Source organism: Cryptococcus neoformans, chromosome 12 (assembly GCF_000149245.1).
Source record: "Cryptococcus neoformans var. grubii H99 chromosome 12, complete sequence".
In the NCBI taxonomy this organism is placed as follows: domain Eukaryota; kingdom Fungi; phylum Basidiomycota; class Tremellomycetes; order Tremellales; family Cryptococcaceae; genus Cryptococcus; species Cryptococcus neoformans.
In genome coordinates this window covers 291,615-305,580 of record NC_026756.1, presented here as the reverse complement: position 1 = coordinate 305,580, position 13,966 = coordinate 291,615, and the positions used below count along the sequence as shown (strand labels likewise).

Here is a 13,966-nt window from a genome sequence, read left to right as displayed (position 1 = left end):
CTCAAACCCAAAGTCCTCTTATTCCCAAAACCCGCGTGCCCCTTCTACACCATCAAAAAATCCTAGCGATGTCCATACCTCACAGCTCTCCGCTCTTATCTCCCAGGAAGAAACAAAGACAAAAACAAAGAGTAAAGATTATCTCATGGCGGGATCTATCATCGGCCGTAGCGCATTTTCGCACTCTCCAAAGTTCTTGGCGGACCATCTTAAAAATGTCTTGCAATTCTGGATGGGGAAGCGACCGCCGAAGGGTGTAGAGATACATGAAGCAAAGCGATGTGCGTATTGTGAATTTGAAGATGGCTGCGAATGGCGGTGAGTTCATCTTTCTGTCGATTCTCATGTCGAGAGGAGACAAGGTGGCTGATGAATATTATGTATCGGATAGCTTGATGAAAGTTGAAGAACACCATCGGCAGGTTCAAGAAAGGAAGAATAAAATGTGATAATTTATTGAGACCTTAGTGTTTCTTGTTGTCCTTGTCCAATGTTCTTGTTTATCCACCGTTGTAATCCGTAACATTGTTAATGCATAGGTAGCTGATACGATATGGAGGAGATTCTGATAGTGTACATTTTGGGAAGGAAACGGGAAGGGTATTACGAACCTGACACCTAGATCTAACAATCAACAAAAGTTCACCTACAATCTTCTCCATAACAAATGTTACCCCATCCTGCTCCTCCTTGCCCGCCCACACAGCTCGCCCCACTGCATCCAATCCCAGCCTTCTTCCTCACGAAGGCCAAGCAACCGGTTCAGCCGTAAACTCACACCAGTACCCATAGATCGCAGCTCCCCATACCAGTACATTTAGCAATACAAGCAGGATTACCGCCCAATCAATGGTACACCCATACGAGCCATAAGGCCGAAGGGAGTTTCTCTGGTACTCAAAGCAGTGAGAGCATGAATGGGAATGTATTGGTAAGAGCGTATCCCTTTCGGAGGCGTGTGGGCAGGTTGCTTGGTAGAATGGTGGAGGAGGCGCTAAGAGAAGAGTAATGTCAGAAGAGGATGGAAGGGGTTTGTATGACGGTGGTGAGGCAGGAGCAATGTATGACGGTGGTGAATATGTGGGCAACGATGGCGAGTAAGGGGAGTAGATTTGAGTTTGTGGCATAACAGGGGGGATGTGCATTATTTGACAGTGTTGTGGGGTAGGGATGGAGTGGGAAATGTAGTGCGGTCGGTGATGAGATTGGGAGGGTTGAGTGCAATTGTGGGAGGAGGCTGCGGGGTTATGAAGGAGATAAAATTGCTCATTTGGAAGCGGAGAGGGAGGGCGGTTAGCTTGGTGTGTGAAGGTAGAGCCGTTAACAGCTGGGGTTGGCTGGAAGAATGGCATGCTATGGCGAGATAGAGTAGGGCTGAATCGTTCTGTAGTGGCTTCCTTTTCGCCCATTCGTTGAGTATGTGACCACCTTCCTTCAACTTACAAGGATCTATTGACGGGCGCGCGGAAAGAAGATTCATTGCCGCCTCTGCACGATATAGTAGTATATACTGTCCCCAGCAGCTAACATTCTTCTTCCATTCTCAAAAGTACAAAGAGAGGTCCTAAGAAGGTAAGTCACCCTTTCCCTCCGCATGACTCACTACCACAATGGATCTTTGAACATCGCAAGGGGCTCGTGATAAAGAACTGAGGGTTTTAAGAGAAGAAAGGAAGGGAAGTCTCTATTTTTCAGCCCGATCTCTCCCAACTTTTTCGAGGGTCGGACTCCGGTCTTTTGACTTCCAAGGTCATTCGTGTGTTGAATCCTGCTGGTAATTGCCGAAGCCTGAGATCATCAATGAAAAGGGAGGCTTAGTCGACCATTTAGTTGAATCCTCGAAATCATTTTGCGATGATGGCTGGTAGGGCCGAGCTATGGGACAACCGTAGTTGTCGCGGCACATTCACGAAGAGAGAATCGAAGCGAGGCTCAAGTTGGCCTTCGGTGTGTTCTCCGCAGATCTTTCTTGCAGCTCAAGGACTCGCAGAAAAACAGTCGAGCCGACGTGGCCTTGGCGCGTCGGGGAAAGCGGCGGTTATTTCTCCGTGCCTGCAAAGTCCCTATCGTCATTGCGGCGACGTCTCGTTCGGTGCATCTGTACGTAGATGCAACGCTCTCCCATGTCCATTACCCGTATAAATACCACACATTTTCAAGCTACATATGCATCTCTGCCACAGCTGCTATACTCCTTTATATTCTATCCACTTCCACTAAGTTTCCTCACCCTTCATACCAACACTGCACCATGAGACTGACTGTTCGAGACACCAAAGAGCAAGTCGGCAACTACGTGAGTAGCTCTCTGTCCACCCTTCCGCGATCTGTCTGCCGGATATTTAGAGATAGATACTAGAGAGGCCCATGCTAACGCATTAACCAGATCGGGGACTACATTGCCAATCGTATAAACTCCTTTGTACCCACTCCAGAACACAAGAACTTTGTTCTTGGACTTCCTACAGGCTCATCCCCTTTACCCGTGTATAAGCGATTGGTGGAGCTTTACAATGAGAAGAAAGTGAGCTTTAAGGATGTAGTTACGTGTAAGCTTTTTTCCTACCCGTCTGGCGGTAATCGAAAAGGTTTGAGAGGTTTGGAAGTTGACAGGAGTGGCGCACACAGTCAACATGGACGAATACGTCGGGATTCCCCGTGATCACCCCGAGTCATACCACACGTTTATGTTTAAAAATTTCTTCTCCCTTATTGACATCAAGTAGGTCATTCCATTCCCTCCCTTACCTTCTAATGGACAAACGCTGACCGAGCGATATTTTCTACTTCGCATATAGCCCCAATAACACACACGTTTTGAATGGTGAAGCTGAAGATCTCTACCAGGAATGTGAAGATTACGAAGCTTCCATTAAGGCTGTTGGCGGTATCGATCTCTTTTTGGGAGGGATCGGCGCTGATGGGCATATCGCGTTCAATGAGGTATGTCACTGCTTTCCACTGACCCATATGACGCCCACTCATCTCACTGAAATATCGGGGAATGATAGCCTGGATCATCTCTTACTTCCAGGACACGAATTAAGACTCTTGCCTACGAGACCATCCTTGACAACTGCCGGTTCTTCAACAATGACCTCTCCCTCGTACCCCGCATGGCACTCACTGTCGGCGTTCAGACAGTCATGGATGCCAGAGAGGTTGTACTTGTGGTTACTGGTCAGAACAAGAGCTTGGCATTGAGCCAGATGATTGAAGGCGCGGTGAATCATATGGTCACTGCTAGTGCTTTGCAGACACATCCCTGGGCTTTGGTCGTTTGCGAGTAAGATTGTTTCTTACGATCCTTGATAAACTGAGCTTGTGCTGACGTGGGGTGATGATAGTGAGGATGCCACGCTTGAGCTTCGAGTCAAGACTGTCAAGTACTTCAAGTCTATCGAAAAGGTGCAAGATGAGGTCGAGGCCAAGTACGGTCCCGTTGCTTCGGTTCGATTGGGATTGAGGGGTCCTACAGCAGCATAGGGTGGAATTCAATTGGAGGAGAAGAGAATGGGAGATGAGATGATGGAGGAGATATGCCTTGCGCTCAGGTACAATTTAATGTCTTTTACACCTTTGCAGCGATGGAACAGATCGTGATAACCACATACATCATCAATTCATATACCCCCAAAATGTACATATACGTTCAAAAACCGCTGTCTAAGGACACTCCAGAAATAAATGAGGAAAAAGAAAAACTAGACCCCGTGATATTACACTCTTCTATACTCCACAACCAAAACAGTCATTCTAGATGGTTTGATTTTTGCCCATCTTCCAATGTAAGCCCTCAAACCCTCCAATCTCTGATACATCCGGAAGCGATTCGACCGATAATCGACCATCCATATTCAAGCTCGACCTCTCGCCCATATACATTGGCATACCATCCAACGTCGCTAGCCCCGAGACAGATCTACTCGCATCCACACCCATCACCTTGATGGCTTCTCTTCCCCAATCCCAATTTAATACTGGATCTTGACTTTCCCCCTCAGCCGTGGGATAAACTTGTGCCGGTGAGGGTTCATTCGTTTTTGATCTAGCAGGTGTGGAGACACTTGGACTAGGACCGCTGGCTGACCACGAATCAGAGTATGATTTGGTTGAAGCAGGGTCGTTGGGTCCCGAACAAGAACTTTCGGGGTTGTTAAAATGGGCATAAGGATCGCTGGCCGTGCCCATGACATAAGTACCGTGATTAGAAGGGTAAGCCAATTGACGCTCGAATTTGCTGCACATCGCCGTAGGGTCCATGAACTCGTTCCCGAGATAACGGACATAGTTCTCGAGGAAGTGAGACATGGCGCTACCGAGCGAGTGGCGTTGGCCGTACCGTTCAAGGACTGCAAGGTCACGATAAGTTTGCTTAAACACTATGTTTGTGTCGGAAAGAGTATCTACTCACGGTTTTGGATGGTGCTGAGATCGGCACGGTAACGGGCGGCCAAACTGTACTGCTGAGACTTCATGGCATACTTGACGTAATCTGCTACGATTCGTCCAACAGTATACAGAGAGCTATTCATAGTCTGTCAGTATATTGCCCTTCTTTGTAATATCGAATTGTCTCACCAAGCGATCAGGGGAGTAAAGATCATGGTGACATCCAAATTACTTGGGATAAGGTGCAGGACACCGAGGATGGCTTCATACGCTTGTTGCGTAACTTTCAGACACTGATCCGACGGCTTCCATTCAATGAAAGGTTCGAACATAAGAGCGAGTGCGATGTTGGGGAAAATGTGCAGTGCAAGAAGGTTAACATTGAAACCGCCAGAGTTGGCAGAGTCCATGAGCTTAAATACGTTTTTCAGCGCACTAGGGGTGGTTGAACTGGGAAGTATGGAAAATCAGACTCTCGGCGCATGAACATAATGGGTACACTCACATGAAGTCCTCGATATGTCGGACAACAGTCTTGAATGATTCCGTTTCAGGGCCAGCCAGTTCGTCTCCTGGAACAGCTGTGCGTTGAGACCAGTTGCGAAGCCATCTAGACAAATAATTAGTCATCATCCAACTTGTGGAGCAACTCCGTCGACCCGGGCTTACTGTGCAACTTCGCTCAACAGAATGGTAGACTTAATAACCAACACGAATGAGTCCGCCATAGGATGACTAGATAACAAATAAAACCTCAGCAAGCTGACCGGCAACAAGATCACAAGATATTTACGATGTGAAAAGATCTTCTGACTCTGGATTTTGAGGGTTATCCAGCATATCGTCCAGCTGTATTTTGTGCTCAGCATTAAAAAGCCACTGTGCAGATCGAGAGATGCTTACTTTTGACCATTCCTGAGCAGTAGTAGGTAAACTGCATTTTATGTCTGCAATAGACATACTAGGTACCCAAGTACTGTTGCAAGCGAAGCCAGAATCATTGATGAACGCCATCCACAGAGTAGCCAACCGTTCTTCGCGCTCCCTTGAACTTCGAGGACGTGACAAAAGAGGCTCCTTGTAAGACTTCCGCGGGTTACGGTCACTGAGCTGGAGAGTGTTGATAAGTCGTGCCGGTTGGCCACCAAGCAACCATCCTTTGAGAGGGAAACCTTTGCAAAAGTAAATATCACTAAGGAGGACCTACAGATAGATAGTATGAATAAAAAAAAAACCTCTAGTTAGTTGATGGAGATTAACTTACGCAAGTTTGAGTGACTTGGAAGATCAAATCCCCTCCACCCATCACACAAGCGGAAGCAACAAGGTCAACTGACCTATTTGCCATTTCGGCTTGAGCCAACCCGAAATCTTCGATACTAGTCAAATCCATACCGGTGATAACGTGCTTTTGCACAGCAGCTTCGATCTGGTGAGGAGAGAGATTATTCACCCATGCGGTATGACTGGAAGCGGTTGCGCAGATGGCATGGAGTAGACCAGGGAAGGGGAAGTTGTCGGAGGTGGGGGGCAGTTTGATACGAGCGAGAAGAGTTGGGCGATGGAGCATTCGGGGGGTTTGAGGGACGTGGTTGAAGAATGTCTCGACGAGGTGTTCTAGGAGGACTACGGAGGTGTATTAGCAATATATGATCTCGAAAAAGAATGTTTGGCTGACAAGGTGATGGCAGACCGCGCGGCCAATTAGCAGGGATGACGAAAAGGTCGTCTAATCCAAAGCTGCTAGAGAACCCATCCTTAGGGATGGTGTCGATATTGATGCGAGCGCCGGAACCGCTGCTCTCCCATGACTGGGTAGTTCCGATACCACCGCCATTACTCCTAGACGAGGCGTTGGGAGAAGGATCGGAGGGTTGAGGGGATTTGCTCGAAGGCGTCTCCTTGTTCCCAAAGGTCCCGAAACGGTTGAGATCATATCTGATGATATGCCCGACTTCTGTGATCCAATTATCTACAATATTATCGGAGCGTTGTGGTGGAAGGTGGGTTTCTGGGATCGAGAGCCCTGATACAGTGGGTTCAGACTCCAATTGTCTAGTGGCGGATGATAGATCGACGAGTTTGGCTTCCAGATCGGCTGGTAACGTAAACAGTTAATGTCGACCACACAAAAGTCCTTGTCAGTTACTTACCGATCCTCTGCCTGAGAATCTCATTCTCTTCGTCCCGAGTTGGTCTTGAACCTTGAGAAACTGCTGGTCTTTTCACTCCAGATGCAGACCCGGGTCTAGAGAGGCGTTGTATAGGTTCCTGAATAGGAGGACTCCCATTTTCCCCACCTTCGCCGTCGGCCCAAGTACAAACAAGGACTGGCACACTTGTTCCGTTCCGATTAGCAGAACGAGCAGCATGGGCATGCGATCGAAGACATGGTGAACACACGGGATGGGCGCCGTCACATTTTGTTTTGCGTTTTTTGCATTGCCGACATGCGTGGTTACGCTTCAGAGGCGCAAGACTCTGGTCCGCTAGTATTTCGTCGTGTGGAGTTGGCGTGTTCATGTTGCAGAATTATGGTTGAAACCCTTGCCGGTCGATACGCTTACTAAGCGACCAAATAGGTAGAAAAAGACTCGGTCAAGGAAGAGAAGTATGAAGCGGTGTCGTAAAATAGGCGAAGAAAAGCGTCGGCTTGCGGTGCGAAGTTACGGTTATACCAGGTAATGCGTTGATGCAAAACGTCCGTAGGGACCTGTAAGAAGGGTGGTTGGAGTGTTACAGGGGGGCAGAAGAAGAGCCAAAAGGGATATTCGATGCTGGATTCTGGAGGATATCTGACCAATAAACAATTTAGGATACCGTGGGCCGTCGGTCATGTCTCCTCTTTTCGAGGGTTCACATTCGAATTAGCTTCCGTTCTCTCCGGTTTGCAATTTTTTTTTTTGGCAATTTAAAATATTAATAAAATTAATTTAATGATAATAATAACCACCCTTGTTATGTTGTTGTTTGTGGCAGTCCGTCGGCCGCGCCATCATCCTCATGGGACGATTCGCCGTATTATTTTATTAGCGTACTATTATTATCAGATCTGCTACTTGCGTGCTTAATTTATTATTAATTACCGTTTCCTACAGATACAGAACTCTTTACAGCCATAATAGCTAGCCAAATCGCTAGTACGAGTAATCTTCACTCGTTTCTACAGTGGTTTAACGACTTTGGACTTTAGACTTAGGGCAGAGGTAACCTAGCATGCTGCGTAACAAATGTTATCTTGTTCTCTCTGCGATGTCCGTAAAATAATCATTCAGCCCAACGATATTTGCCTCGTTGGTGGATGGTGAGAAGGTATTTCGTACTTCGATTGTAAACTTCGGACTGCACAACATCTGTTTATCAATCACTCTTTTCAATCCTCGATCCCCTTACCATTCATGATCACTCTTCGCTGTCGGTTGTTGATTGCGGTAATCTTTAGTATCACCATAATGGCTCCAGCCCTTGCGACCTCAATCTAATTTTGTGCCCTTCTATTATCGGCCTTTGCAGTTACTTGGAAAGTCTTCCCATCTGCTCTCATTAGCTACAGGTCAAAAGGAAGACTAAGAAGATAGAAATCTTCCTCCAAATCATCCCACCCATACTTCCGGTTTATCAACGCTCAGTTCATTGGTTTCCGCCTGAATGGCCGCTAGTCAACTCGCTCCCTTCCCTCAAGCATTGAGCATTCTTTCATCTCTCATCTTCCACCAGAGATAGAAGTTGGGAGGGTTAAAAATCGAGTACATGATTATTTAGGACACTGTTTCATTTCCCTTCAGAGCTCCTGCTTTTGCTGTTGCCTAACGGCCTGATGGGTCAAATACTTGGTGACGAGAGAAAGGAGGACCTTTTCAAGAAGAAGGCCCTGGGTAAGGTGACTAACAGGCTGCGAGTCGACAGATAATAGGATTCAGGAAGTGGTTTTCCCGAGAGAAGAAGGCAATAATTAATCGACAAGTGCCGATAACGTCAATACCCTGCCTCGCGAACCTATGATATGATAAGCTCTTGTGGACTGTCAGCATGCATGTAAAGCCTGTAAAGTTAATGGTATCTGTTAACACTAAGTCATATCTTCTGTGTATTCCACAGGGTCCGGAAAGTCCACATCCACATGCATCTTGTTTACCTTGAAAACAATTGTATCCCAAAAGAAACACTCTACTGAACTCATCTAAGTGTATGTACTTGTATTGTAACTGTAACTCTGTATAGTGCGGACGAATACCGTCCCCACGACATCAAGGCGGAAGGGGAAGAAAAACTTCACGGCCATAGCGGTATTTCAACTTCTCTATATAACACCTTTTTAACTGAAAATGGAAATGGAAATGGTTATTTTGGACAACTTGGGTATGGACGACGAATCGATATTTTGGATGTTGAGGGGATAGAAGTTGGACGCGATTAATTGATTTACTTAGAGGTGCCGATGCTACCATCGGAAAACTATGAGCTTCAAAGTCGTTATTCAGACAAACTACGTATAACTTACAAAGCCTTGACGTAATCAGCAAAGCTGACCATACAGATAGTTTGCCAAGCTCCCAAGCCAATTCGGGGCGCAACACCCCTGTAAAGACCTTTGAGACCGTTGGTCTTGTAAATGTAAGAGAGGGTGTTGAGAACAGTCTTCTTGGCCGGTCGAGCGGGGTCTTGGGATTTAAGAGCGGATTGCATCTAGTTAAAAAATAGATGTTAACGTGAGATAGAAAGACGGAAGAAGTGGGAGAACGTACCTCTACACGGACAACCTCAATAGGCTGGTTCCAAGTAGCCAAAGCACCACCAAGCGTACTCGCCAAAATCTTATCCATCGCGCCAAGCTTCTCTCCTTCCTTGATCCCCTTGATATTTCTCAGTCCTGCCTCAGCAAGTCGGGCAAAACCGAAACGAGAACCCCAATTGGTAGCTTGTCGAACAGCGACAGCGTTCACACCCTTGTTAATACCGGCGAGACCCTCACGCTTGTAAATATCAAGGAAGACTTTGAAAGTAGATTCGACAGGGGCACCAGCGGACATCTGCTTGTGTCGGGTGATTTCAACTGTCTTCATGCAAGTACAGAAACCTGTTTCGCCATCAAATTAGTTTGTTCCCTTACAAGACATTGACAAGAAAGTGGACTGACCCATGGTAGCGTACGCCTGGGCGACACCACCACCGATACCACCAAGCATACCAGCAGCAGCAGGGGACAGGTTGAAACCCTTGACGGCAGCCTTCTCGATCTCGGCAGAAGTGAAGATAAGCACACCACCCTTAGTGGAAGCTTCGATCCAGGCCTGTTCAGGATAAATTTGTCAGCGTTCTGATTATACCATTGTAAATTGGCCGTATTGGTGTTCGGTAGCCGTGTCTGTTGCCTGGAGGCAGACCACAGTATTGCTCTATACTCTCTTGAAGCTCTTCGCGAACAGCCCACAGAGTACACAGCGCCAATAAGGTAAAGACAAGTAGAATAGCAGACTTACCCAAGGTATCAAACCCTGATAAAAGCCCTTGATACCTCCTCGACTCCAGACAGTCTGGAAAGCCTGGCCCATAGTTTGACTTCGGTTGGCGGCCATTTGGGTCTTGAGCACCTCTAGAGGCTGACCAAGGGTGGTGACTTCGAACATGTTCATAGTGGCACCTATAATGGGTCGTGTCAGTGCGATGCTTTGAAGAAAGTAATCATGCGACGCGTTGGGATTTGAGATGCGAGATCATAGATGGAATGACGATGGAAAGCTTGGAGATGGCGAGCCAATAGATACGTGGGCAATGAGCACGATCATGTATTCTACGCTCTCATCACCACGACGTGTCCCAATTGATCGCAGAGGTACAACATCTCGAAAGACCGATGCGCGTTGCGATGCACAGGAAAAGCTAACTTACCAACAGCGATGTTGGACCAGCTGAAACCTTTCTCCATGGGGGCCATTGCAGTGGAGTGTCTGTGGATGTGGGATAATGAGATATGTAAAAAAAGGAAGGTATGTGTCGAGTCGGAAGATATGTATATTTTAGTTGCTTTGAATTGTATGGGGAATGGGGAGTGGCCGTATCGAATCATGTCCCTGAGGGTGCCCCACGAGATCACAATCCTTCATTTGATCCCGCTGCCCAATCACACATCTCAGAATCAACATTCGTTCGTTCGGTGCCATGATAGCTATACATCACACGGGTTTATCGGGTTTGCCCCAGTCAAACCCGCCATACCTGACTAGTACGCTCGTCTTGGTAAGTAGGGGGCAGGTATATGGGGAGAAGGAGGTGTAACGCTGGAGCATGAGAAAATGTGTATAGAAGTGCAATTTGACTTCTTCCTGAAAACGCCGTGAAGTCTTGACCATCAGACACCCCACCTTCCAGATTCTGGGGTTTCCACTACTTAGAACAAGATCACTTCGTATATGCATCACTGTGCACAATCACCCGGCAATTCCAGTAGCTGGGTTTCCTGTTGAGATATGATCTGGCGCTACGAATACGCCAAAAAGTAACACATGATACCAAATTCAATGGTCAGTAGGGTAGTCGTCACATAATGCGTATACCATGCCGTATCACAACACCGAGCTAGCTCAGATAATCAAGAATGCAGTGATCATAGGTGCATCCCCCAGGAAAAGTACAAGCCCCTCTAAGTACCTAATAAGACCGAGTTTACTTAGCCTTTTCGGCAGCCTCCTTCTCAGCGAGCCTCTTCTTCCTCTGACCTTCGTTCCTCTGAGCAGCACGAGCAAGTCGGAGGGTGGTGAAAGCGTTGGACTCCTTCTCCTCGTCGGTAATGGCACGAGGAGCCTCGGCGGTGTAAGAGGCGGGGAGAGGGATGGAGTCACGGGTGATGTGGGCGGTGAGGTCGTCACCCTACAGTTTTCTGTCAATGGGGTCGCAAAGGAAAATAAAAGTGCACTCACGGTTGCGTCACCAGCCTTGGGCTTGCCAGCCTTCTTGGGGAAGACGACCAACCTAGACTTGTACTCCTTGAGCCTCTCGACGTTGAGCTTCTGGCCCTCCTCAGACTTGGACCTTCGTCGGGGGTCAACGGAGATGCCGAGGGACAAAGCCTCCTTCCTCCTGATACCAGCGAGCTTGAGCTCAGAGGTGGTGAAACCACGGCCCTCTGTGACGAAGCATCAGCAACCTCATACTTTTATAAGAAAATCTGCAATTCGATAAAAATCACGCACCCCTGATACGGATGTTGTACCTCTGGGTAGGGCATCGGACAGCGGGTCGGAGTCGCTGGAGAGGGGCAGCGCCAGAGGCGAGGGCCTTCTTGCTCCTAGCAACTCGTCGAGACTTCTTCTTGCCGGGCTGGTCGAACTGTTCACCACCACGTCAGCCATGTCATCCATTCCTTCAGTTTTCCCACATCCTTCCATCCTGCCAAGCACACAGCCTCTCCACTCCGACAGCGCAGGATGAATCGACTAACCCAGGTCTTGACACGCCTCTGCCAGTCCTTGTGGAAGTGGTTCTTTTGAAGCTGGTTGTTGTGCTTGACCATTTTGTTTACTGTAAGAGTGTGTCGAGTGTATCGGGGGAAAAATGACGAGGATTTGAGAATGGGGGTTGGACAAATCAGCACTAGTGTCGTTGCTTGGGTCGTGTCAACTTACCTCGGCCCCAGCTATCGTAGTACTTGAGGGATGAAAAATAAGTTCGAGTGTCCAAATCACCAACAAATTCCACCAGGCCGCATCCCACTCCAACGCCAAACTACCGGCAATTTCTTGCAACGAAACTCCGCTGTAAATGTGGCACACTCAAATATTTATCCGAACGCCCACTTATGTAATTACCGGCTCCTCGCCTGCCCCCGCTCGCCCAAATTTATCTACTCTTTCATTCTCCTCTTGTTCTTCAACAAACGCAAAATAAATCTACAAAAAAGCACCTCCTCTCCCCCTGCGGATCCCTAGGTTTTAGGACAGAGGTCGTATCCCTAATTGTGGAGAAGGAGGCCGTCATATCGTAGAAGAGAACGAAATAAAAAACAGGACTTGGGTGGACCGCTCGCTTGAAATACAGTGGCGGGGGGTCCAAATCTTTGTTTTACATTCCTTAGATTATTTTTTTGGTTTTCCAAACTCTACTTGGCAGTTTATGCATTTTACATTCCAACTGTTACTTCCTATTTGCGAGTGTAGACCGTCGGCAAGAATTCATTACTCACAGTCGATAAAAGTTATATTCTCATTAAGTCGTATTACAAAGATGGTGATGTCACCAATTACAAGCATCACCTATCATCAATCATATTACTTTTTTTTAGATTATTGTTTCCTAAATGGCAACAACCGCTTCTAATACATGATGTACTTCTTGATACCGCCTGTCTTCGTTCTGGGTGCCGTTGAAGTATTTCGCTTTGTTCGCAGCAAACTAATACGTCTCCTAACGCATCCAAAATGCTCCCACCCCCCACAAGAGCTTATACCCTCACCCCCCTCCCGACCTCCCAACGTCTCCTCTGCACACTTCTCACCAATACTCATGCAGCTACCATCTTCGCCCAGCACTTCAAAGTCAACCCCCAGGAGCTAGCCATCCTTCGCGATAGAAGGGGGGCAGTGATCGCTGGCAAAGCGGAGTATCTCCAGGACGTCAAGTTCCCCCAGGAGGCTCTGTTACAACCTGAGAGGAAGGGTGAAGGGGAAGGAGGAGAGGAAGAGGAAGCGACATACCCCCCACCGAAATCGGCATGGATTCTCAACCCTCTTGGCATGTCTCGTCGTCTGCTTGAGAAGTTGGGAGACGAAACAGAGGCGAAGCGCGTTTTCGGGGAATACTTCGAAATCGACCAAATTCAGACGTCAGGGCAGGAGGAAAGGGACGAGGTGAAAGTTTGGTATGATCGACAGGGCGGGGTAATTGGTTGTAGGGGTGAAGGTGTTAAACGGCTCGCCATCTTGAGTGCGAGGAGAGAGTGATGAGTGGAACGCTGCGCCTACTTACGTGCCGCCTTTAACGACGCTGTCGCAAGACTTCCAGACGAACTCACATATGCTACCCTCGCCAAGACTTGCGAGCCGTGATCTTGTGTCTGACCTCCGTGTCATTTGAATTTGCGCACAGAGTCTCGTGAACCATGAGCGCGTGAGTGTTAACCGTCCCTTAAATATGGAAATTGACAATGTCCCAAGCTGCACCCCGTCGGTGATTGCCTTGCTTGGGTCTTTCGAACCAGCATGGAATCATTTACTTTTTTAGACACTGTCTTGGTGTGACATGACAATAAGATTCGTTTCACTAAGTGACAATCATCTGAATCATATGACTTCAATTTATCTTAATTGATCTGGTAGAACGTTGTTTCATCAATCATTGGTCTTCTCATGAGGAACTTCCAAAAGCCTGAAATGGCGCCGCTTAACTCGATAATGTCGATGTAGACGTTGGCTGACTTGTAGACTTCATAATATTATAAGCCGACCACTACCCCCTCACCCATTTCATCCTCTCATTGTAGCGGTAGGTTCCAGTACAGCCGTTTGACGTGGCTCTCGACCGGAAAGACGCCACATCACTCATTGATTAGTACCGAGCTCGAACTCGGCAAATGCCATAT

The 13,966-nt window shown here is 47.6% G+C and overlaps 7 protein-coding genes; 3 read left to right on the top strand and 4 right to left on the bottom strand.

Moving 5' to 3' along the window:
• CNAG_06100 (hypothetical protein) overlaps positions 1–840 on the top strand; it is a 3,394-nt gene extending 2,554 nt beyond the window's left edge. Inside the window, exons 6-7 of the mRNA XM_012197739.1 lie at positions 1–318; positions 392–840. The exon at positions 1–318 is cut by the window's left edge and continues 1,232 nt beyond it. Coding sequence (XP_012053129.1) covers positions 1–318; positions 392–449 — 376 coding nt within the window. The 3' untranslated portion in view covers positions 450–840.
• On the bottom strand, positions 518–1,949 carry CNAG_06099 (hypothetical protein). The gene has a single exon (XM_012197610.1). The coding sequence runs from the start codon at positions 1,407–1,409 to the stop codon at positions 741–743; it is 669 nt and encodes a 222-aa protein (XP_012053000.1). The 5' UTR covers positions 1,410–1,949; the 3' UTR covers positions 518–740.
• A 165-nt stretch (positions 1,950–2,114) lies between these two features.
• On the top strand, positions 2,115–3,662 carry CNAG_06098 (glucosamine-6-phosphate deaminase). XM_012197738.1 has 6 exons: positions 2,115–2,296; positions 2,387–2,549; positions 2,629–2,722; positions 2,799–2,943; positions 3,012–3,286; positions 3,348–3,662. The coding sequence occupies exons 1-6, from the start codon at positions 2,252–2,254 to the stop codon at positions 3,484–3,486; spliced, it is 861 nt and encodes a 286-aa protein (XP_012053128.1). The 5' UTR covers positions 2,115–2,251; the 3' UTR covers positions 3,487–3,662.
• Positions 3,591–7,214, bottom strand: CNAG_06097 (hypothetical protein). XM_012197737.1 has 10 exons: positions 6,546–7,214; positions 6,071–6,490; positions 5,657–6,018; positions 5,296–5,595; positions 5,186–5,241; positions 5,062–5,127; positions 4,898–5,002; positions 4,582–4,842; positions 4,415–4,527; positions 3,591–4,352 (listed from the first exon to the last, which is right to left on the bottom strand). The coding sequence occupies exons 1-10, from the start codon at positions 6,913–6,915 to the stop codon at positions 3,757–3,759; spliced, it is 2,649 nt and encodes an 882-aa protein (XP_012053127.1). The 5' UTR covers positions 6,916–7,214; the 3' UTR covers positions 3,591–3,756.
• A 1,220-nt stretch (positions 7,215–8,434) lies between these two features.
• Positions 8,435–10,419, bottom strand: CNAG_06096 (tricarboxylate carrier). XM_012197736.1 has 6 exons: positions 10,282–10,419; positions 9,873–10,033; positions 9,530–9,683; positions 9,138–9,469; positions 8,894–9,078; positions 8,435–8,833 (listed from the first exon to the last, which is right to left on the bottom strand). Exons 1-6 carry the CDS (start codon positions 10,325–10,327, stop codon positions 8,815–8,817), a joined length of 897 nt encoding a protein of 298 aa, XP_012053126.1. The 5' UTR covers positions 10,328–10,419; the 3' UTR covers positions 8,435–8,814.
• Positions 10,420–10,913: 494 nt separating this feature from the next.
• CNAG_06095 (large subunit ribosomal protein L13e) lies at positions 10,914–12,070 on the bottom strand. XM_012197735.1 has 5 exons: positions 12,015–12,070; positions 11,831–11,910; positions 11,583–11,718; positions 11,310–11,515; positions 10,914–11,259 (listed from the first exon to the last, which is right to left on the bottom strand). Exons 2-5 carry the CDS (start codon positions 11,900–11,902, stop codon positions 11,056–11,058), a joined length of 618 nt encoding a protein of 205 aa, XP_012053125.1. The 5' UTR covers positions 11,903–11,910; positions 12,015–12,070; the 3' UTR covers positions 10,914–11,055.
• Positions 12,071–12,720: 650 nt separating this feature from the next.
• CNAG_06094 (hypothetical protein) lies at positions 12,721–13,808 on the top strand. XM_012197734.1 has 2 exons: positions 12,721–13,494; positions 13,542–13,808. Exon 1 carries the CDS (start codon positions 12,807–12,809, stop codon positions 13,326–13,328), a length of 522 nt encoding a protein of 173 aa, XP_012053124.1. The 5' UTR covers positions 12,721–12,806; the 3' UTR covers positions 13,329–13,494; positions 13,542–13,808.
• The last annotated feature ends 158 nt before the right edge of the window (positions 13,809–13,966 follow it).

Excerpts from the sequence above, each read along its gene's own strand:
- CNAG_06096 (XM_012197736.1), bottom strand. The coding sequence starts at position 10,327 with ATGGCCCCCATGGAGAAAGGTTTCAGCTGGTCCAACATCGCTGTTG. Across the intron at positions 9,470-9,529 it reads CCAGGCGTACGCTACCATGG|GTTTCTGTACTTGCATGAAG; the intron begins GTCAGTCCACTT and ends ATGGCGAAACAG. Across the intron at positions 9,079-9,137 it reads TTGAGGTTGTCCGTGTAGAG|ATGCAATCCGCTCTTAAATC; the intron begins GTACGTTCTCCC and ends TTTTTTAACTAG.
- CNAG_06099 (XM_012197610.1), bottom strand. The coding sequence starts at position 1,409 with ATGGGCGAAAAGGAAGCCACTACAGAACGATTCAGCCCTACTCTATCT.
- CNAG_06097 (XM_012197737.1), bottom strand. The coding sequence starts at position 6,915 with ATGAACACGCCAACTCCACACGACGAAATACTAGCGGACCAGAGTCTT. Across the intron at positions 5,242-5,295 it reads CTGCTCAGGAATGGTCAAAA|CTGGACGATATGCTGGATAA; the intron begins GTAAGCATCTCT and ends CACAAAATACAG. Across the intron at positions 5,003-5,061 it reads CTGTTGAGCGAAGTTGCACA|ATGGCTTCGCAACTGGTCTC; the intron begins GTAAGCCCGGGT and ends TTATTTGTCTAG.
- CNAG_06095 (XM_012197735.1), bottom strand. The coding sequence starts at position 11,902 with ATGGTCAAGCACAACAACCAGCTTCAAAAGAACCACTTCCACAAGGAC. Across the intron at positions 11,516-11,582 it reads GTACAACATCCGTATCAGGG|AGGGCCGTGGTTTCACCACC; the intron begins GTGCGTGATTTT and ends GCTTCGTCACAG. Across the intron at positions 11,260-11,309 it reads CCAAGGCTGGTGACGCAACC|GGTGACGACCTCACCGCCCA; the intron begins GTGAGTGCACTT and ends AGAAAACTGTAG.
- CNAG_06094 (XM_012197734.1), top strand. The coding sequence starts at position 12,807 with ATGCTCCCACCCCCCACAAGAGCTTATACCCTCACCCCCCTCCCGACC.
- CNAG_06098 (XM_012197738.1), top strand. The coding sequence starts at position 2,252 with ATGAGACTGACTGTTCGAGACACCAAAGAGCAAGTCGGCAACTAC. Across the intron at positions 2,944-3,011 it reads GGCATATCGCGTTCAATGAG|CCTGGATCATCTCTTACTTC; the intron begins GTATGTCACTGC and ends GGGGAATGATAG. Across the intron at positions 3,287-3,347 it reads TGGGCTTTGGTCGTTTGCGA|TGAGGATGCCACGCTTGAGC; the intron begins GTAAGATTGTTT and ends GGGTGATGATAG.